The 22,345-nt window shown below is 42.2% G+C and overlaps 1 protein-coding gene across 1 annotated transcript; it reads left to right on the top strand.

Moving 5' to 3' along the window:
• Window positions 1–3,606: 3,606 nt before the first annotated feature.
• Window positions 3,607–18,416, top strand: BUB3 (BUB3 mitotic checkpoint protein). Its single transcript, XM_053450288.1, has 7 exons — window positions 3,607–3,740; window positions 10,408–10,604; window positions 10,747–10,816; window positions 12,515–12,666; window positions 16,395–16,553; window positions 16,872–17,049; window positions 17,749–18,416. The coding sequence occupies exons 2-7, from the start codon at window positions 10,410–10,412 to the stop codon at window positions 17,967–17,969; spliced, it is 975 nt and encodes a 324-aa protein (XP_053306263.1). The 5' UTR covers window positions 3,607–3,740; window positions 10,408–10,409; the 3' UTR covers window positions 17,970–18,416.
• Window positions 18,417–22,345: the final 3,929 nt, after the last annotated feature.

The raw sequence follows: 22,345 nt of genomic DNA, 5'->3' as shown, positions 1-22,345 counted from the left end.
CTAAGACATATTTTAAACCTAAGGATGTCCATTTTTCTATTTGTCACAGTCCAGTTGATAACCAAAGAGAAAAATATTCCAAAGCTATGTTATGAACGGGTAAGCTACAGTATCTCACAAAAGTGAGTACATCCCTCACATTTTTGTAAATATTTTATTCCAACAGGGCAATATTCCAACATGATAACGACCCCAAACACACCTCCAAGACGACCGCTGCCTTGCTAAAGAAGCTGAGGGTAAAAGTGATGGACTGGCCAATCATGTCTGAACAGAGCCGGCCTTAGGTGTTCTGGCGCCCTGTGCGGACTACTCCTCTGGCGCCCCCCCATCCCAAAAAAAGAAAGGAATAAAAACTTGTAACAAAACCCCAATCACTATATACTACGCCAAACATTGATGTGGTGTCTGGCTTAGTAGTAGGGATGCACCAAAACGAATTCTGGACTGAAACTGAAAGTGCAGCATTTACCTGGCCAAAACCGAATATGACCCCCCCACACCATAAAGAAATCTAACACTTTTATTTAAAGTATGTAACACACCAAAATAGGACAAAACAATTAAATAACAATATTATATATATATATGATTAACAGCAATCACATTCCTATCATGCCCAGGCATACCCAGATTCCAGGATGTACTCGCAGACTTGACATGATAGGAGTATGATTGCCCTATCTACCCCTTCTCACTCCCTTCTGCCCTATCTACCCCCTCCTAACTATCTACCCTTTCCCTCTTTGAAGTTCACTTACCTTTCAGGAGTCCTGCGGTGGGGGTGCAAGGCCTCTGCCTCCCAGCTCTGCCACTGTATGGAACAGTATAGAGTGATGGGAGTTATGATGTACTTTTAGAGCATAATTAGATCATGAAAAAGACATTGGAAATGGTACAGCATAACACCCATCACTCTCACACATATACTAATCCACACATATACTAATCCACACATATACCAATCCACACGTATACCAATCCACACGTATACCAATCCACACACATACCAATCCACATGTATGCCAATCCACATGTATACCAATCCACACGTATACCAACCCACACGTATACCAATCCACACGTATACCAATCCACACGTATACCAATCCACACGTATACAAATCCACACATATACACTAATCCACACATATACACTAATCCACACATATATACCAAACCACACACATACCAATCCACACATACTAATCCACACGTATACCAATCCACAAGTATACAAATCCACACATATACCAATCCACACATATATACCAATCCACACATATATACCAATCCACACATATATACCAATCCACACACATATATTCCAATCCACACACATATATTCCAATCCACACATATATACCAATCCACACATATATACCAATCCACACATATATACCAATCCACACATATACACCAATCCACACATATACTCATGCACACATATACCAATCCACACATACTAATCCACACATACCAATCCACTCTCACTCTCACTGAATGCTTTCCTACCTTTCCTCTTTTCTCCTTACAGCTTCTTTTCCTCCTCTTCGCTCCTCTTCTTCAGTTCTTCTGACCTCTCTGTCTTCTTCCGGGTCAGAGGGCACGGACAGCGGTGGGCGCGGCTTCAGTGCTGTGCGCCGGGATCTGACAACAAACCCCGGCGCACAGCAGCTGTTGCCACGCGGATCACAAGGGAGCGATATCGGAGGTCTTTAACAGACCTCCGGCTCCCTTGAGCGATTTTAAGCCGGGTTCAAGCGAGATCCTTGAACCGGCTTAAAATCACTCAAGGGAGCCGGAGGTCTGTTAAAGACCTCCGATACCGCTCCCTTGCGAGCCTGCTCCTCCAGCGGCGGACATTACTGTCCGTCTCTGGAGGGGTGCCGGGTGCCCCCCTGATGAGCGGCACCCGGTGTGGACCGCCCCCCCCCGCTAGGTACGCTACTGGCGGCAGCGGCCCTGCGGCGGCGGCGGACCCCGCGGCGGCGCCCCCTGGAGTGTGGCGCCCTGTGCGGTCGCACAGGTCGCACACCCCAAAGGCCGGCCCTGTGTCTGAAGACCTAAACCCTATTGAGCATCTGTGGGGCATCCTCAAAGGGAAGGTGGGGAGCGCAAGGTCTCTAACAACCTGTGAAGCTCTGGTGAACGCCATGCCCAAGAGGGTTTAGACAGTGCTGGAAAGTAATGGTGGCCACACAAAATATTGACACTTTGGGCCCAATTTGGACATTTCCACTTAGGGGTGTACTCACTTTTGTTGCCAAGGTGTTAGACATTAATGGCTGTGTGTTGAGTTATTTTGAGGGGACAGCTAATTTACACTGTTATACAGGCTGTACCCGCTCTACTTTACACTGTAGCAGAGTCATTTTGTCAGTGTTGTCACATGAAAAGATATAATAAAATATTTACAAAAATGTAAGGGGTGTACTCACTTTTGTGAGATACTGTATAGTTAAATAAAATCAACTAAAAAGAGTTTTGGAGTTCATTACTAAATATTATACAAGTGTACCAATGAGAAAAATAAAAAAAGTATTGACCAATTCTATTGGATGATCATTTCTTTAAGGGACAGCTGAGAGATCACTATAAATGTACATGTTTCCACACCCCCAGCTATTCTCCATAAGTGTATGTGAGCATGGATGTCTATGTATAAGTATATGTGAAGATGGATGTATATGGATAAGTGAATGTGAGAATGGATGCCTATTCATAAGTATATGTAATCATGGATGTCTATGAATATGTGTGTGAGTTTGGTTGTGTGTGAGCATGAGTAAATGTGTGTTAGCATTTGTAATTTGTGTGTTTACATATGTGTGCCAGAGTATATTGGGGGGGCAAGGGGCAAAGAAGACACACACAAGTTGTTTGGGGGCAATGATGGCACAGACAAGCTGTTTGAGGGCAATGATTGAACAGGCCAGCTGTCTGAGGGCAAATATGGCACAGACAGGCTGTTTGGGGATAGAATTGTACTGATAAGCTACTTGGGGCAAAGAAAATCACAAGCAGTTTAGGGCAAAGGTGGCACTGTAGGACATATTTCTTGGTGAAGTTAGGAGGCCCTGGAGCAATCTTCACACCAGGGCCCTTTGGGTTCCAGTTACCCCCTGCAACCAATAGCTATAACACTAATTTTCAAACTTTTTGAAACTTGAACCCCTTTCTCTAGATTTCATGCCTTACATAAAATATGAAAAATATCAAACTGCGACATAGTTACAATGTAGTATACCTGAAATTATTACTTGATGATCAAACCATGTATGATTGTTGTAGCCTTTTAAACATATCCTTCAGCACAACAAGGATCTTAAACGTAGAACGAACAGGTGGTAATACATTTAAAACTGCATGTTGCAAAAGGATTGGAGGCTTTTCTTGCGTGGTGACTGCTTATACTACAAAAAAAGGGATTTTTTAGAATGTTCACTCACGCAGTGACCTATTTTTCACGTTTTAATTTCAAAGAGAGTCGAGCCCATTCAGTTGCCATCCACAATATGGCAGCCTGCGCTTGTGGGTCCTGGGAAGCTGCCATCCAGCACGTACGTAAGACGTTCAAACGACGTTTTTTCCCCCACGACCAATGAGCAAAGCGGATTGAATTTTGAAGTGACCAATTAGACAACTTGGTCTTGTAAGGTGCCTTTGCGCGGTTGAATGGTATCGGCATTTGGAGTGGGTTCGGAGAAGGAACAAATTACCGGGATAGTGGATTTACGGTGAGTGGGATAATGTGGTTATAGGATCAGGCGGTTTGTGACGTTGATTAGTGACTGTACCAGTATCTCGTATTAGGCAAAGACCGTAGCGTGGCCTGGGGTGACTTAATATTGAGGTAATTGTGCGGTAAAGAGAGGGAGAGAATGTATATTTATTAAATATTATTAATCGGCAAATCCCTTGCGTTGACACACATGATGTACGTTTTTGAACGGCATTAACCCCTACAGTATTAGTAATACACAGAGTTGTATTCTGTCCTTCAGCAACGTGTAAGCGGTTCTGATACCGACGAGGTTAATCGATTTTCCACACTTTCTGAGTGTTTTGAGGTAAATTTACATCTTTGGCTCGAGGACCGGTTGTTGTGACCTCCCGCCCATCTCCCTTTATTTCATATCATAAAGTATAGGAAAGGACCGTTTGTTATAAATGGGTGTCTAAACGTTCCAGTAAAAGTTTGGCGCCCCCCAGCTCTTGCAGGCATAGATTGGGCACCACTTGGTGTAAATAAACCGGAAACTGCAGACATCAGACTATCCGGCATTAAAGACAATGCCATGGGCTGATTAATGACTTAAAGCAGGGAAAATGGGCTGAATGGTTCTTACCTGCCATCCTATTCTAACTAAACACACTGCATGTGCTAACATCTGTGAGTATGTGTATATGCTTATCACACCAGTATACCTAAATCATGTGTTCATGCTTTAAAGCGCTGCCAGTATACTGAGATGTAGGTTAACATCTACCTTTGTTCAAATAGACCTCCTTTATCTGCAGACCCGAAGGCTGTGATTATGGTTAGTACTGGTATATCGGTTGTTTCCCTGCTCTCATCGGGCTGATGCTTTATGATAATGCTAATGAAGTCCGTTCCTATGTAGACTTTCGCTAGCCACAGTGTCTGAAAGAGTGTAGACCTGAAACAACGAATCGATAAAATCGATAATAATCGATAACGGGAATCGTTGTCGACGATTTCCGTTATCGATTAATCGAGTCGTCGTTGGAGCGCTCGGCTCCTTTCACTTACCTCCGCCAGCGTTCCCCCGTTTCTGCTGCAGAGCTCTGTAGTGTCCGTCTGCTTGAAGTTACGTAATGACGGATGTGACGCGCGTCAACGATGAAGATTTGAATAAGGTTTTGCGGTTGAACGTTGTAAGTGGAACGATTCGGTAGCGGAGGTACGTATGGAGAGAGAGAGAGAGAGAGAGAGAGAGAATATGATTGCAGGGTGGGAAACTGATGGGGCAGAGTGTGGGTGGGGGCAGGGCAGGATGTGGGTGCAGGGCATTTCATTAAATTATTAAATATTGTTTTTTTTATCCGATTAATCGATTAATCGAGAAAATAATCGGCCAACTAATCGATTATTAAAATAATCGTTAGTTGCAGCCCTAAAAGAGTGATTAAGACCCAGTCACTCTGTTTACCACAGGCAGTATGGCATCAACCAAGCAGCTGCCCTTTATTGGCTGATGCCAACAGAGGCCCCTGCAGGCGACAAAGAGAATGGCTCGTACGAACCTTTAACTCCTGTTCCCTCCCCAGGCTAAGTCTTGGAGTTAGGAGTTAAAGGTTGGTGCGAGCGTCTATCTGTCGCTTGTATGGACCTTTAACTTCTAGAGCAGGGAGAAGCGGAGTTTTGCCGTCAGGAGTTAAAGGTCCATGCAAGTGACTCTATTGGTCGCCGGCATGGAGCTGCTCTGGGAGCAGAGCAGCTTCCTGCCGGCGACCAATAGTCGCTCGCATGGACCTTTTAACCCCTGGTACCTCACCTGGCCGTGTTTCACCATCAGGAGTTAAAGGTCTATACGAGTGACTCGCTCGTACAGACCTTTAATTCCTGGAGTGGGGAGACCAGTGGTCTCCACATGCCGAGTGTCAGCCATAGGATTTTAAAAGTCTGTACGAGTGACTCTATTGGTCGCCGACAGAGGGGCTCGTCTGACATCAACCAATGAAAAGCAGCTGCACTGATGGCAGAGGGGGCCCCTGACGGCGACCATAGAGTTGCTAGTACGGACCTTTAAAATCCTGCCGCCAAGGCTCCTGCATACCGCGTTTAAAACAAATTAAAAAAACCTAACACGAACAATGTACACGAATATTCGCCCGAGCCGAACACCAGTTTCAGTGTAATGAAAGGCTGGGCTCTGGGTTTCTTTCAAGAAATCAAAATGATTTAGCTATGAATTACAAGTCAGAGGATAAACCCTAGACTTTGTTGTGCCCTGGCTAGTTTTATTTACAGTAGACTAGATAACTGCATTCCATAGGTGGGAATCGGGGACAGACTGCTAAATGGATTGCGCTAAAGCTTGTAGGGGTTTCACATAATATCCTGTAGAAGGAACCTGGGGAGCAGCATCTGGACTTTGTGCCACTAGTGGGGCGATACATGAAACAGACAGAGCTTACCAGTAACAGTGCAGGTTCTGAAATAAGTGTGCGGAACATATCTTTTATGCTGTAGCGTTGGTTCCAGTGAAGTGTAATGCTAAGGGGCACAAACCATTAAAACTGCCCTAGACCATTATCCCACCTCTAGCAAACTCTACAGTAGGCACCGTGCATTCATGTAGGCAGCGTTCTCCTGGCATCCCCCAAACCTAGAGCCCTCCATCAGACTTCCAGATTTCTACAAAGTTAGGTGCTTCAGCACTCATCAGCCCCACTCTGTGTACATGGTCTACATCTTCATGGCTGTTACTCCTTGATGCTTTCACTTCACAATAATAGAACTTACAGTGGAGTCAGATCTAGCAGGGCAGAAATTTCATGAACTGACTTGCAGCAAGGGTGGCATCCAATGACCATGTTATGTTTAGCATCACTGAGCTCTTCAGTACGAGCATAGTTGTCTATGGAGATGGCTGGAATATAAACTTGCTGGCAATAAATATGGCTGAAACACCGCAATTTGAATCAGTGCATACCCAGCAAATTCTACTAAAAATCACTGAATCATCAATCTGAAGCATAGATATTGGAGATTGTCTCATACATCCATATATTGCTTAGCCTTGGACCACATCAAATTAGCCACATTTTGGCAAATTCTATTGAATCCTGACAATGGAGCTGAATCAGAGGTGCTGCGTAAGCCCCTGAAACTCTCCTGATAGATATACACTGATCAACCATAACATTATGACCACCTGCCTAATATCATGTAGGTCCCCCTTTTGCCACCAAAACAGCCCTGACCTGTAGAGGCATGGACCAATAGACCTCTGAAGGTGTGCTGTGGTATCTGGCACCAAGATGTTAGCAGAAGATCCTTTAAGCCCTGCAAGTTGCGAGGTGGGGCCTTCATGGATGCATCCTGGTGCCATGTGTTCCCCAGCACACCCGGCCATCCATGTGATGTAAAAGAAAATGTGATTCATCAGACCTGGACACCTTTTTCCATTGCTCCGTTGTCCATGTCTCATTCGCCCATTGTAGGCACTTTCGGCAGTGGACAAGGGTCAGCAAGGGCACCCTGACTGGTCTATGGCAACGCATCCCCATAGACAGCAAACTGCTCTAACCCATTTCTATCAGAATCAACCCTTTTCAGCGTTTTGAGCTACAGTAGCTCGTCTACATGGCCAGCCTTCGCCCCCCACGTGGATCAATGAGCCTTGGCCGCCCATGACCATGTCGGCGGTTCACCGCTTTTTCTTCCTTGGACCACTAGAGCTCTAAAAAGAGATAAGTCCCCCTAGATTGTAAGATTAGGAGCGGTGACCCTCATAAGCCCACCATTCCTGCCCGGAACTCTGTATAAAAGTGCTATAAGGCTAGATGGCAGCTCATGGGCCGGGTTCTTATCTCCTGTTGTGTCTGTATGTATCAATGTATGTGTTAACTTCCTCAATTAAATTGTCCATCGATGTGTAATTTGTATGTGATTCCTAAATAAATTATAATACAGGGCATGGAGACAGCGCAGGAAAAACGGGTTCACCAGGAGGCCTCGAGTATACCGAGTTTTAGGAGATGTCCTGCGTGTGAAACTGGGGGGTGCATCTGTGCGGTAGGATTCTGCAGAATTCCCCCAATGCGTTTGCAGGAGGTATACTGTGAAAATGTAAAGGGACTAATGTGCATACGATGGCTGGAGTGTTAACAAAAAAAAATTGTAATTTATAAATACTAAATACTTTAATATTTGAAAAGGTTAAAACAGCGCGCTTAGGTATTATGTGTGTAACGCCACTTGTGCTTAGTATTTCCATGTATAAGACTTACTAGCGTGCATCTGCCTTTCTCCTGATTAGGATAGCAATTGTTAAAATCCCGGATCCAGAATCTGGAAACATCTGCAGATTGTGGCGTTTCGGTGTCACGTATGTAACCAGCTGCGGGAGAAGTGGCTTATTATTTGACAAGTCCGTGTTCAATGTGACATTATTTGGGCTTTGTTAATATTTACAAGCTACAAACACCAGGCTGTGGATTTGAACGCATGCATGTTAACACTGACAATTGGCTTCATCATGGGCAAGTTTACATGAAGATCATCTAAGATGAGATGAACATGCTGCCTTGCACCAATTTATGACAAAAAAATAAAAATATATATAATTACTATGCTTGTTAAGTTTTTGGACCCATTGTTACAGCAAGTATTGAATATTGTGTTGCCTGGAAATCATTTGGGCTTCTCAGCCGTATTTTAACATCTGTATTTATGGCAACTGGCTGAAGCCTTTGATATAATAAAGCTGTTCTGCAGATCTCTGTAGCAGAGCGGGGTTAATTGAGATGGGCCTGTTTATGCAGGCTGTTTTGTGGAGGAGAATCTGTGGAATTAAATTTGCTTGAAGGCACTGGCATATTTTTATTTAAACGTCTGTAGTATATAATTACTTTATTGATCCGAGAGGAAATGAGTTGCGTTAGTGGTCCTCTTTTATTTTATTAGTGGCTTCATGGAGGCCTCTGTTCAGTAAAGACATATGTCTTGTTTAAACCAATCTTGGTTTTCTGGTAATTTCAGAGGTTAAAATACTTAGTAATTAGTGACAGATCTCGTTACAGGGAAGACATTCCTTATTCATTTATTAATATAGTTGCCACCAGGACAGGCCTCATTAGGAAAATTCACAATGATTACTTGCATCTTTCTGAGAACGCAATCCAGCCGTTTGAAACTCTGGATTATTTGCGCGTCCGTTTCATTGAAATCGGTTTTCAGAGAAGAAAAATAATAATCTCCGGGTTATTTGTGACATAAATGGAAGGAAAACACCTGTGTGGGTAAAGCCTCCAATATTCTAGCATTTAACACCTTTTGCTGCTAAACGGACTGTAAACACTTTGCCTCTAAGGCATCCTTTATTAGATCTAATAGCAGAAATAGGTGAATGCTTTTTAAACTATATCATGAAGGGAGAAGTCTAACCCCAAATATAAGACGCCGCCGGAAAGGACTTCCGCACAAATGGTTTTTGGGTTAAAGACTGGTTACGGAATATCACAAAAAAAGTGTCAAAGGGTAGAATTATTAATCAGGACAGTGCTTGTTGGATTTAAATGTTTACGTGTATCTCAATCGCCTTCATATACATTTATAGAGGTGTGTGTGTGCGTGTGTGTATGTATATATATATATATATATATATATATATATATGTGTGTATATATATATATATATACATATATATATACATATACATATATATACACACTTTAGCGTTTTTCCTAGGACCAGAATGTTGTCCATGTAAACATTCTCCTCGTCCCCTGCCGTGAGAATGCAGATAAGGTATTCAGGTTTTATGTTGGTGTCGGCTGTATTTTTCCACGTTCTTTAGCGCTTTAGAATTGTTACCATTTAAAAATGTATTTTTCCACACGATCCTCTGGGAAAGTGAGATAGCTTTTGCTCATAACCTTATTTTGGTTATTTTGCTAATGTATGTCAAGACTGCTATATTTTGTTTAGAGGCAATTAAGCACCACTTATTATAATGTTTTAATTCCCTTTAATGCCTGCATGCAAATCCGCCTATTCCTGCTTATTGCACGGGAAGCCTAATAGATAATTTTTATAATTGCCTAATTGATATAGTTAGATTAGAATACATTTACATTTTTGTGTCCATATAATAAGTACTGAACCCTTTTAAACTCTTATTAGAATAATTGCAATGTGACTGGCATAGTACCGCCAGTGATTAAAATAAAAAGCAATTTATTGTTTTTTTTTGTTTGTTTTGTTTTTTAAAAAAGTACCTCTTTAAGTGTGGCAATGGCAGTCTGCTAAAAATCCTCGCTCGTACCTGCGTCTTCTATTAAAACGCTTAGTCGCAATTGAGATGAAATGTTAATTTGCTACAGCACCGAAAACACCGTGAGCCGCGTTGCCTAGGTTTTATTTTTCCATTTTTGTTGCATCGAAGGCCTATAGCCAGGACATCGCATGCAAGTTCATCTTCATCTCCCATGACCTGTCGCTGACAATTCATTTGGAATTCTCCTGAGCCAAAGAAGGAACTCGTTTCCACTGCCCGGGAGCTTTACACATCGCTTTCAGCCATTAAATACATAGACATTGAGTTGTAGTTTTAAGCTTGCGCTTGCTGTGTTCCTAGCTATTTTGTTAGCTAACAATATGTTTGGTGGTTAAAATCTAGGAAATAAATTGAGCCATGTCTTTCTATCACACAGAGATGACCGGATCAAACGAGTTTAAGTTAAACCAGGCCCCAGAAGATGGGATATCTGCAGTCAAATTTAGTCCAAACACATCCCAGTTCTTGCTGGTTTCCTCCTGGGATACCTCCGTGCGCCTCTACGATGTCCCTGCGAACGCCATGAGGCTCAAATACCAGCATGCGGGGCCTGTTTTGGATTGTGCGTTTTATGTAAGTAGCATTCTTGGCAACATTTAAGTCTATTGTTTAAATAAAGTGTTATGTTTAATCAAGCACCTATATGCCAACAACTTAGTTTGTTCTTATACTTCTTTAGTTTACAGAACATGTGACTTTTTTATTTTTATTTTAGGATCCAACACATGCCTGGAGTGGAGGATTGGATCATCAGTTGAAAATGCATGATTTAAACACGGATGGAGGTAATCGTGTGTCTGATTTGAACATATTGGTAACATACAAAACATACCCGCTGGTACGGCGGAGAAATCACAGTTGCGTTTGGCAATCTTAGACATAACTTTTAGTTGGGTCTAAAACAAATGCATCTGTGAAGTACATATCATTATCACCATATAGCCATATTTTTAAATTAACCTAACACCCCCGCCCTCCGCTGTCATATTGCTAGCAGTTAGTTTGTAAGTACAATTTTATTAATCTTTTAAGGAAGCTATTCGGTTTCATTATTATATACCGTATTTGCTCGATTATAAGACGACCCCGATTATAAGACGACCCCCCAAAATCAAAATATTAATTTAGGAAAAAAACAAAAAGCCTGAATATAAGACTACCCTATAGGGAAAAAGTTTTACCAGTAAATATTAATTAATGTAAATTATTTTCATGTTTAATAAAAGCTATGATTGAGAAAAATATATTTTTTAAATTTCCTTTTATTTGCCAACCTGCCCCCCCCAGTTATGCCACTCTGCCCCCAGAAATGCTTTATACCCCCCTATTTGCCACTCTGCCCCATGATATGCCTTATACCCCTGTATGCCACTCTGGCATATAGGGGGTTAAAAGGCATATCATGGGGCTGAGTGGCATATAGGGGGGTATAAAGCATTTCTGGAGGTATACAGGCATATCATGGTGCTGAGTGGCATATAGGGGGTTAAAATGCATTTCTGGAGGTCCAGAAATGCATTTTAACCCCCTATATGCCACTCAGCCCCATGATATGCCTTTTAACCCAGCATATACTGGCTGCCTTGGCTTGATAGGAGTGTGATTGCTGTTAGCAGTTTGATATATATATATATATCAAACTGCTAACAGCAATCACACTCCTATCAAGCCAAGGCAGCCAGTACATGCTGGAACCTGGGGATGATAGCAGTGGGATTACAGCCTCCATATGCCATGCTACAACCCCCACCCCCCTTACACATCCATGCTATCACACACACATTCATTCACAAACATTTAAATACTCATTCATTCCCTTAATCACACACACTTCACACATACTCAAAAACCCTCCCCCACCCCCTCACCTGAACTGCAGATCTCCCACTCGCAGACTTCTGCAGGGGACCGGCTGTAGCAACTTCTCTGGCCCCGCCCTCAGAGGAGGGAGGGGGGAGATAGAGTTCTGTGAGGACGCTGCAAGCTTCCTGCCCTGCTTCTAACAGAAGAGACGCTGCTCGCGACCGGTAAGCAGCATGGCGCCAGCATTTTTTTGGGGTCTGATTAGAAGACGACCCCGATTATAAGACGAGGGGTATTTTTCAGAGCATTTGCTCTGGAAAAAACCTCGTCTTATAATCGAGCAAATACGGTAATTATATTTTTATTCATTTTTGTATGGCCTGGCATTCACTATTTAAATATAAGAGTGTTTGGTAATTCATTTGATGAGCAGAACTTTTCCCCGTCCAACCTGTGTGGTGTTCTGCCTATGTTCTCTTCCATGCGTTTGCATTGTGTATGTCTGTAAGGCTGAAGCATAGATCACATTTGTTGTGCAGGCTTTTTCTCTTCACTATTAATCTGTATAGCAAAGTGACATTTTAAGCTTTTTGTACCGGATCTTTCTAATTTCCGATTTCACTTTTTACAATAATAGCATAATGTTGGTGTTTTTTTTAATTTTATTTTTTTATATATAGAGTCTGTGGTTGGAAGCCATGATGCCCCAATTCGTTGTGTGGAGTTTTGCCCAGAGGTGAATGTCATGGTGACTGGAAGCTGGGACCAGACGGTGAAGCTCTGGGACCCCCGCACCCCATGCAATGCTGGAACATTCTCTCAGCCAGATAAGGTACGTTGGCGGATGAAGATGATATGCGAGTTTGGCGTGTTTTTTCGCCCCGTTTACGCGTTTATTATTCAAGCAGTTCAAAGGATTCTTATGTAAATGAAAGATACTCTTGTGAAACTGATCAAAGATTATGGTTGCCATGCACAGGCTTGGGCGCCCTTAGTCTAAAATGTTTCACCTCGAAATCCCCAGTGTCTGTGATATCAGCTGCTCCAATAAACTTGCCTTTTGTGAAGGATTGTTTTTCTGTCGGAGATTTTGTTCGTACTTTAGAAGTGTATCTGATAGGGCTGCAACTAACGATTATTTTAATAATCGATTAGTTGGCCGATTATTTTTTCGATTAATCGATTAATCGGATAAAAAAAAACAATATGCAAATTTTTCATTTATTTAAAATAATTTAATGAACTGGATGTTAAAAAACAACTTAAAATTTACATTAACATTCTTATTTTGTTATGATGTAATAAAAAACAATATTTTCAAAGTACAAGAACCCAAACACAATATTTATGAAACAAAATAACCCCAAACATTCTGAAAAGAGGTGGACTATTACTGTTCAAGAAACTTTGCCCCAGCCCTGGCACTTTGCACCCAGCACTTTGCCCCAGCCCTGGCACTTTGCACCCAGCAAGCACTTTGCACTCAGCACTTTGCACCCAGCCCTGGCACTTTGCACCCAGCCCTGGCACTTTGCACCCAGCACTTTGTACCCAGCACTTTGTACCCAGCACTCAGCACTTTGCACCCAGCACTTTGCCCCAGCCCCAGCCCTGGCACTTTGCACCCAGCACTTTGCCCCAGCCCTGGCACTTTGCACCCAGCAAGCACTTTGCACCCAGCACTCAGCACTTTGCACCAGCACTTTGCACTTTGCACCAGCACTTTGCACTTTGCACCAGCACTTTGCACTTTGCACCCAGCCCTGGCACTTTGCAGCCAGCCCTGGCACTTTGTACCCAGCACTGGCACTTTGCACCCAGCACTTTGCACTGTGCCCCTGCACCCAGTCTCCAGCCCTGCCCCCACATTCTGCCCTGCCCCCACACTCTGCCCTGCACCCACTCTGCCCTGCACCCACTCTGCCCTGCACCCACACTCACACCCTGCCCTGCATCCCCACCCCCACTCTGCCCTGCACCCAGTCTCCCACTCTGCCCTGCACCCACACTCACACCCTGCATCCCCACCCCCACTCTGCCCTGCACCCCCACCCCCACTCTGCCCTGCACCCACACTCACACCCTGCATCCCCTGAAACCCCACCCCCACCCCACCGTGGACCCCCACCCCCGTGAATCGCTCTGTGCGAATGGAGCCACTCGCACAGAGCGAACCGCTCTGTGCGAATGGAGCCACTCGCACAGAGCGAACCGCTCTGTGCGAATGGAGCCACTCGCACAGAGCGAACCGCTCTGTGCGAATGGAGCCACTCGCACAGAGCGAACCGCTCTGTGCGAATGGAGCCACTCGCACAGAGCGAACCGCTCTGTGCGAATGGAGCCACTCGCACAGAGCGAACCGCTCTGTGCGAATGGAGCCACTCGCACAGAGCGAATCGCTCTGTGCGAATGGCTCCATTCGCACAGAGCGATTCGCTCTGTGCGATCTGTGCACATAGACATGAAAAATACTTACCTCCGGAACGCGTCACATCCGTCACGTAGCTAGAAGGCGGAGACTGCAGAGCGTGTAGCAGAAGCGGGGAACGCTCGCGGAGGTAAGTAAAAGGAGCCGAGTGCTCCAACAACGAATCGATCACTCGATTAATCGATAACGGAAATCGTCGACAACGATTTCCGTTATCGATTATTATCGATTTTATCGATTCGTTGTTTCAGCCCTAGTATCTGCATACTCACCCAAAACCAATAGTTTTTTTCCCTAGAGACCTCACATGAGATTATAGTGCTTGCATTTAAAGTTTATTACAGCCTTTCTTCTCCATATTTTCCACTAAGTTACTGTGTCAAGATGAAGCAGGAAAGCTCTCCTTTCCAGTAAATCAACAGAACACTTATATGCCTGTTCTTTCCCTTAAATATACTGGCCGGTTTGGAGGGTCATTACAGGCCCTGCACTCCATCTAAATGGCCGTTTTTTTTTTTGTACCCCATCACGACTGAATCTACTTCTGGCGAGACCTTTGTGCGGAGCAGAATAATTGCATTGTTTCTTGGTTTGATTTATGGATGTATGTGGTCAGTAAAATGCTGTGATGAATAGCTGACAGGATAGCGTGTAATAGACGGCCACTGGGAAGCCGCCTACCTATTGGTTTACGCTGCACGGGATGTCAGGATTTTTTTCTCTCTCTCCTCCTTTCATTTTTTTCATACTTCTGATAAATGTGTCCACCCAGTCGGCTGCGAGACACGCGGCTTCTGTGTGATTGATGAGACTGCTGGATAGAAAGACTACTTCCAATCCAGGTGTGACACCAGTTTGTAAAGAAGATTTAGGTTTGTGCAGCGCTGCTGGCGAGATTGTTTCATTAGGATTTTTCTTTTCCTTCACGCGTGCTGTAGTTGCAGTATGTCTTGGTAATGGTGGCAGACGTTGCACCTGTGGCATTAGTATAAAGTGGTTACCCTTGCTGGCTTCATTTATTTTATTTTGTTTTTCCTCTAGAAATTCATGGGCTGAAATCATTAAACAGAACATTTTTTTTAAATCTTAAATGTGCCTTCTATGTTCTATGTCGTTACCATGTTCTTGGGCGTTTTCTACAAGGCTGTTGGATGGTACTTACTGCGATTTTATCAAGCATTTCTGACATGACGCCATGAATTAAAGTTCCTGAGCTTCTTGTAGAGTAGTCTATGTAGTTTGGATTTATAAAGGTCATGATGTATAATCACTGCTCCAAGAACACAGTTTTCTTTCCGTCATATTTAATCAGCAAACAAAGAACATTTAAAAGTTGACTTTGGTTAATTTGAATACGGTGGCGGAAGCGATCTGTATGTGTGTGAAACAGTGTTCTGTTCAGTAAATACATTTATACTGAACGATCTTTTTCCATTACCGTATAAAGTACAAGAGTTTGTATGTTCTGTGTTATACTTATTCTTTTGCAACATTACACTTCTCACCACTTATAATATTTTCTTTTTTTTTGCTATAATCCTTTTTTGTGCCCATGGGTATCGGATATTTTTATCATTGGAGATGCATCGATTAACACCCCATGTGGAAAACGTTAAAGGGCTGCTCCAGCTGTCATAGGCACTGTAATGCATCTGATAACTGCATGGTTCATTTACATGGGTGATTCTCCAGCATGCCCACATATGCATCTGGAGCTTAATGCACTGCAGGAGATGTTCACCTAAACACATCTTTCAGCGCACGCCATACTCCCTCCAGCCCAGTCCCCATGTGCGAAAAGTGCTTCCATTCATTTCACTGAGAGCCCTTTCTCTCACTGATTGGCTGCTTGAAGCTGCCAATCAGTGGCAAGAATGGGCAGGACATGGAGTGGCAGCAGCTGCTGCTCCAGTACATCTTCTGTGTCGGGCAAGTGCTTTTATTATTTTTTTTGGAATAGTGCATATTAAAGTACTACATATAATGTGGAAATATTATTCTTATCATATATATGTCTTCTGGTTTCTTGGGATTATTAACCTCTTTCTGTAAATTGCTTTTACAGCAGGTTCTTAGCATCTTTGTTGCGTCAAGAATGTGAACAGGTACATATTTTTCTCCTTCTGATAAAGGTATACACGCTGTCTGTCTCTGGAGACAGGCTGATTGTGGGAACAGCTGGTCGGAGGGTGCTTGTTTGGGACCTCCGGAACATGGGCTACGTGCAGCAGAGGCGAGAATCAAGTCTAAAGTACCAGACGCGATGCATCAGGGCCTTTCCCAACAAGCAGGTAATGTTGACAATTGCGGCAGGAATAGGGTTTTAATAACGTAGGCAGCTTGAAGCAGTGTGTATAGATACACATACACACCCTTTTTTCTGCACTGAAAATGTTTTCACATTTTCACATATCAAATATCTTTATTATTAAATGCGAATTTGTTTTTAAACACAGTAGTTTAAAAATGACACTTTCTGCTGTATCCTTTTTAAAAAATAATGCATGTCAGAGTCTAGATAATCATTCGTATTCCGATTCATATACTTTTGGACATGAGTATATGGTAACTGCTGTTGTATTTAACTCTTCTCTTCTCGCTTGCTCCAGGGCTATGTACTGAGCTCTATTGAAGGCAGGGTTGCTGTCGAGTATTTGGATCCAAGCTTGGAAGTTCAAAAGAAGAAATATGCTTTCAAGTGTCATCGTCTGAAAGAGAACAACATTGAACATATCTACCCTGTCAATGCTGTGTCCTTCCACAGTGTGCACAACACCTTTGCTACAGGTCAGTCTTTTCTTGATCTCCGATTGGAGAGCTTTTTCATTGCAGTGTTCAACTTTTCACTTCTCGTAATGGTGTTGATAACTCAGAAGTTATATATATGTAGGTTTATCACCTTTGCCTTTCGCTAAACGTTATATATATATATATATATATATAATCATGATTATACTGTGTGTATAATGCCAGTCAGTGTGTTTGTGTATACATATGTGTTGTGTGCACTACTGTATAGCATTAGTTTGAGTGTATGTTGTTAGCGCGTGTGTGCGTGAGTATGGTGTTAGTCTGTTACTGTATTGTATAAGAGTGTGTGAACGTATGTTACAATTCAGCCATTTAATAATTATCAATAAACCAACTTAGATTTATTAAATTATTAGTGAATTATCAGTTTATCAAATGGATTAAGGTTTTCCCTAATGTTTTAATTGTTAAACGCATTATCATATATATTTACCAAATATTTAATGTATTGATCAATACTTTATGAAAAACATTTTCTACCGTGTTTTACATGCATTTTGTGAGATCTCCTATCTTTAGAATGGGACACATTTCTTAATAATGGTCGGGGAAGAACAAGTGGCTTCTACGTTTTTTGGCACGCTCCTAGATCCAAACCAAATTTGTCAGCGCTCACACGTAATGTATGATTTATTTAGCTGTCTTTTTTTTATTTTATTTTTTTTACTCGCGCAGGTGGCTCGGATGGTTTCGTTAATATCTGGGATCCCTTCAACAAGAAACGTCTCTGCCAGTTCCACCGCTACCCGACAAGTATTGCATCTCTGGCCTTCAGCAATGACGGCAGCACTTTGGCAATCGCTGCCTCCTACATGTATGAAATGGATGACATTGAGCACCCTGAAGATGCTATCTACATACGGCAAGTGACAGATGCTGAGACAAAGCCCAAGTGAGGCAGCTTCACCTGCCTCTCCTCCCCCAGCAACGGGGATTTATTAATTTTCCCTTGGTTCATGAATAGCGTTATTGATGTTAAGAGAAGATAACTATGGCTGACTGTAGGACTGGGGGAGATTTTATCGCATCCTCCCAAGCTTTCAATATCCGTCAGTTGATAGACGTCTGACAGATAAAATTATGCGCAGTTGTTTTATACAGAAGCGTGTCGACCTCCTCTGCATTTCTTGCCCTTCATTAGTTCACCTGAAGGACTTTGTATTTTTGACATTTACTTTAAAATGCAGTTATGGAATTTACTATCAAGACTCCTTTTCATGATCCCTCACACCCAGTTATTTTTTTTGTTTCCTTTTTTCCATGTCTTGTTTGTTTTTTGTTTTTTTTTGTAACCATTATTCATGTTCTATGAATGTAAAAAAATAAGTACGTTATAAGAAATATATTCAATTCTTGTCCTATTTGTACACTGGTAAACTTCAGTTTTTTCCCCTCTCAAAATCCATTTCCTTGCTGCAAAGATCCATGGCTCCAGTGTAGTACAGTTTATCGGTAAACAGACATGTCCCACGACAAAACGCATCAAAACATCCACGGAAAGATATGCGCAGTATTTGTGATGTACGCTCTCAGGCAGTATTGTACCAAGCAACTTTTTTGCAACCATTCAGCTAGCTTTGTGGGGATAAAGTGAACAAGCAGCCATTTTTTGTCCTCCCTGGCTTCTGAAAGTGTTTGATTTGTATAAAAGTGATCACAAACAATGTTTTAAAAAAGAAATAAAGGTGAACTTGGCTATTTTCCCAGTAGTTAATGCACATGTAGTCTTTTTATCTGAAATATCCCTGTTAGGCTACCAATACAATAAAATATATTCTACAAAATATATCCGTGAGAGGTAATATAAAATATAACTAACCATCACTACAATTTAACCTCGTTTACCTTGTGCCCATAAAAATGTCTTGATAAGTAAATAAGACATGTTTGTGAACGGCCATGTAATTTCCGCGAGCGCTTATAGAAATAAATTGTTCCGTTAACTTTACAAGATGTGCTTCTGTGCCTCTATCTATGTCAGTGTGCGAGGGCTTTTCTCTAGGGCCATGTTGGTCTGTTAAACGGAAACTCACTTTCACCACTATTGTTGTTACTTTTATTTTCTAAATACTTGTGAATTTGCGTTTTACTCTGAAGATGAGTGGCAGTTACCGTCCCAATAACCTGCCATGCTCTGTTGTGAAATGCTCTATTTCCCTAATCTTTACAAAACTTGCCAGAATCAGAGAAAGGTAACCTTGAATAGAGGTGTAATCATCCAGCTGCTGAGTACAGGAAGTGAAGATGGCTGGTTGATCAATGTCCTGCCCTTCTCACCTCAGTCTTACGAAGGCTGCCTGAACGAATCAATAACGTAACAGGGAGGAAAAATTTTACTGGGAGGGATGATCTTGAAAACAGGAAGCTTTAAGTGGGCCTACCAATAATACACAAAAAAATGGTTGACATGGTCCACTGTAGGTACGTATGACACATATACAGTGTGCTAGTGGGATCGCTGGCAAATGTGTATATATAAAAAGTTATACTTAACACTGCCAGTTATTGGGGGTTTTCCAACATTGGTTCTGTGCGTTTACCCAGCCTGCCTTGTGTTTGGTCCTAGAATGCTGCATGCGTGAAGTAGTGGAAGAGCTTGGTGGGCTGGTGGGGCGCGTGAGCATTGCACCTAGCGGCCATACTTGCAGTTTTTCACCTTTATGTTGGCACTAATGAGGGTAAATAATACTACTACATTTCCTGGCTATATAACTTTCACAATGCATGGTTGGCCGTATGAGCATATAAATATTATATACCCCTTTTTCAATTTGTAGTACTGTTACAAAGGTTTATTTAGTGCACTGAACTGTAAATTGGCAAATTTTGGAGAACCGGCATATCTGCTTTAAGGTACTGTTGCATTAGGACCTATTCCTTCCACAACTTTCTTTAAACCCATGAAAAACATATTACGCTAAATGCTTATGAAGTAGAATCAATACGACAAAAATCCCATTCAGAGCCTGTTTTTGTGTTTAGCTGTATGTGCTGGTTGGGGAAAATCCCCTTTGTAACTAGCTGATTTACACTGTGGAGATCGGTTCTTGGGCCAGCGTTCTAGGACCCTCTGAGGCACAGCTCCGGAATATGAAATAATTTCCCTGCACTCTACATAAGGGGCTGCACGGCATGAGGACCTTCTCTGCAAGATCCTGGGCAAGCTGAGGGCCCTGCTGTTGTTCACCTTGGGCAACTTCCCTCATTAATACATCTTTGCGTTTCCTCACCACTTGCAATTGATCTCAGTTCTATTTTCAAATAGTCCCTCATATAAAGCAAAAACCCCTATACAATTACACTGAAAAACAAAAAGCACAAGCCATAGTTGAGTAAACTTATTGACATAAGGAACGGTGTAGCCTAAAGAACACGGTGAATCTTGCTTCTGGATATTTACTGTATTATTTTGTAAGAATCCATTAAAATGGGCATGAAGTGGCAAATTGGGTGATTTAAATAAAAGTCAGAGGAAACAAAGTGATGAATATTAATCTTCAGTAGTGTGTAGGCGGCTACTGTGAGGTTATAAAGTTCTTTGTAGCCGCTTATATAGCCCTTGCTCTGATAACCCTGGGGCAGTGATTATGGAAATTGCCATTTCTCCATCATTACTTTACAGGATTGCTTAAAAAAAACAAAACTTGTGTGTTGTAGTGCATAGTTACCTTTTGCCCTTTTGACCCATTGCAGCGATAACAATCATGGGGACATCAGAGAATCAACAGTAACATCGGAAGTCCCGATTAAGGTGAGGATATAGCAGGGTAATTACCTTCTGAGCATGGGCCATAGCGGTGAGACCTAAAACAAGCTGGCATTGTCCTGGGGACCTCGCTATGAGGAGGGGTATGGGGGAGAAGTCAAAAATATCAGGGAATTGTGTTTGCTAGGTTAAAGGTTCATGTTACCTGGAAACATTTTGTGGCTGCTGATCTGGAGCAGGTCTGTCTATAGACCTGAAGAGGTCCTTTGTAGAAGTTTAAAGACTTGCTGACAGGCTACAGATGGGGGAAGTGAGCTTCATGAAGAATTTTAGATTTTCTACATTTCTTGCATATTTGCATTTTTAAATTAAATAGCCCAATACATTGTTTTGTGGAGAGAGAAAAAAAAAGACTAAAAGCATTTTTGCGCTAATTGTGCACATGCACTACCACTAGGAACTGCTTTAAAAACAAGGATCTTACCCATACGTGAACACTGGCTATAAAGAAGATGTTCTTACTAGGACCGATCTAGAGCGGATAAAAGCCTGTGCTCAGTTCTATAACTAGTCCTCAGTTTCTTTTCTTAAAGGGGCAGATTGCAAGGATATAAATAGTGGTGAAAATGAATAAACTGCAGCTTATCTGAGCTATATGAAACACTTTAGAGAACCAGAGTTGTGTTGTAGGTCTAGGTTACTGTGCCTACAGTAGTAGTTCTGAAAGTACATAGTAGTACGAGGTTCTTAAGAAGAAAAAAAACATAAACTGGATTGATTTGCCAGTCTCCGTTGTCTGTGACCTAATGGCTTTTCACCCTTTCTGCTTTAATTGTGAAGCAGCTACCAGAAATAAAGAGCAGAACATGATATAAGTCCTCCAACATGTGGAGCAGACGTGATTATATGTATGGGGGACATAGTGTTTAGAACTCCAGCCTAGGGCTCTTTTACTACGGAAGAAGGGCCCGCACAGGCAGTTTCTGCATTATGATTTATGAGGCAGATATAACCTCTGACTTCAAGCTTCATCTTCCTGACCAACTCCTACACAGCCTCTGAAGCACATTCTTCATTGAACAAGCCCAATATTCATAATAATAATGATAATAAAAAAGTGCTTGCGTTTTTCCTTTTTTTTCCCCCTTCTTACAGCCCTTAGCTTAATTTGGCTCATTATGCTGTCTGAGGAGCTCTTTATAATCCCACTCTCCTGCAGAGATGGCTTTCACATGTCAGCTCCTTTTAGTCTCTCTCAGGCTGCAGTTTCAGTTTTTCTGAAAGCCGCGCAGACGAGAAAAAGGAATTATTCCATTAAAGAGGAGCAATTTTTGTAATGCGACTTAGAGTGTTCTGCAGAAGTGCACCAAGTTTCCTTCAATCTCCACAGTATTATTCACTCATTTAGTTAAATGATGTTTCTAATTTCTGGGTAATTACCTGTAATGAGGCCCTCTTTCTCTTCTGATGAGACTTTAGCTTAATACGAGATGGCGTTTTCTTTTTTTTTTCTTTTTTAAGGGGCTAATTACCTTTTGAGAAGAAAAGCGGAGTTTGTTGTCCAGA

The sequence above is a fragment of the Spea bombifrons genome, chromosome 11 (assembly GCF_027358695.1).
Source record: "Spea bombifrons isolate aSpeBom1 chromosome 11, aSpeBom1.2.pri, whole genome shotgun sequence".
NCBI lineage: Eukaryota > Metazoa > Chordata > Amphibia > Anura > Pelobatidae > Spea > Spea bombifrons.
This window is presented reverse-complemented; position numbering and strand designations above follow the sequence as displayed.

Bases quoted from the DNA above. Each gene is read 5' to 3' on its own strand.
- BUB3 (XM_053450288.1), top strand. From the start codon at position 10,410: ATGACCGGATCAAACGAGTTTAAGTTAAACCAGGCCCCAGAAGATGGG. The intron at 12,667-16,394 runs GTACGTTGGCGG...CTTCTGATAAAG, and splicing joins CATTCTCTCAGCCAGATAAG to GTATACACGCTGTCTGTCTC. The intron at 17,050-17,748 runs GTCAGTCTTTTC...TTACTCGCGCAG, and splicing joins GCACAACACCTTTGCTACAG to GTGGCTCGGATGGTTTCGTT.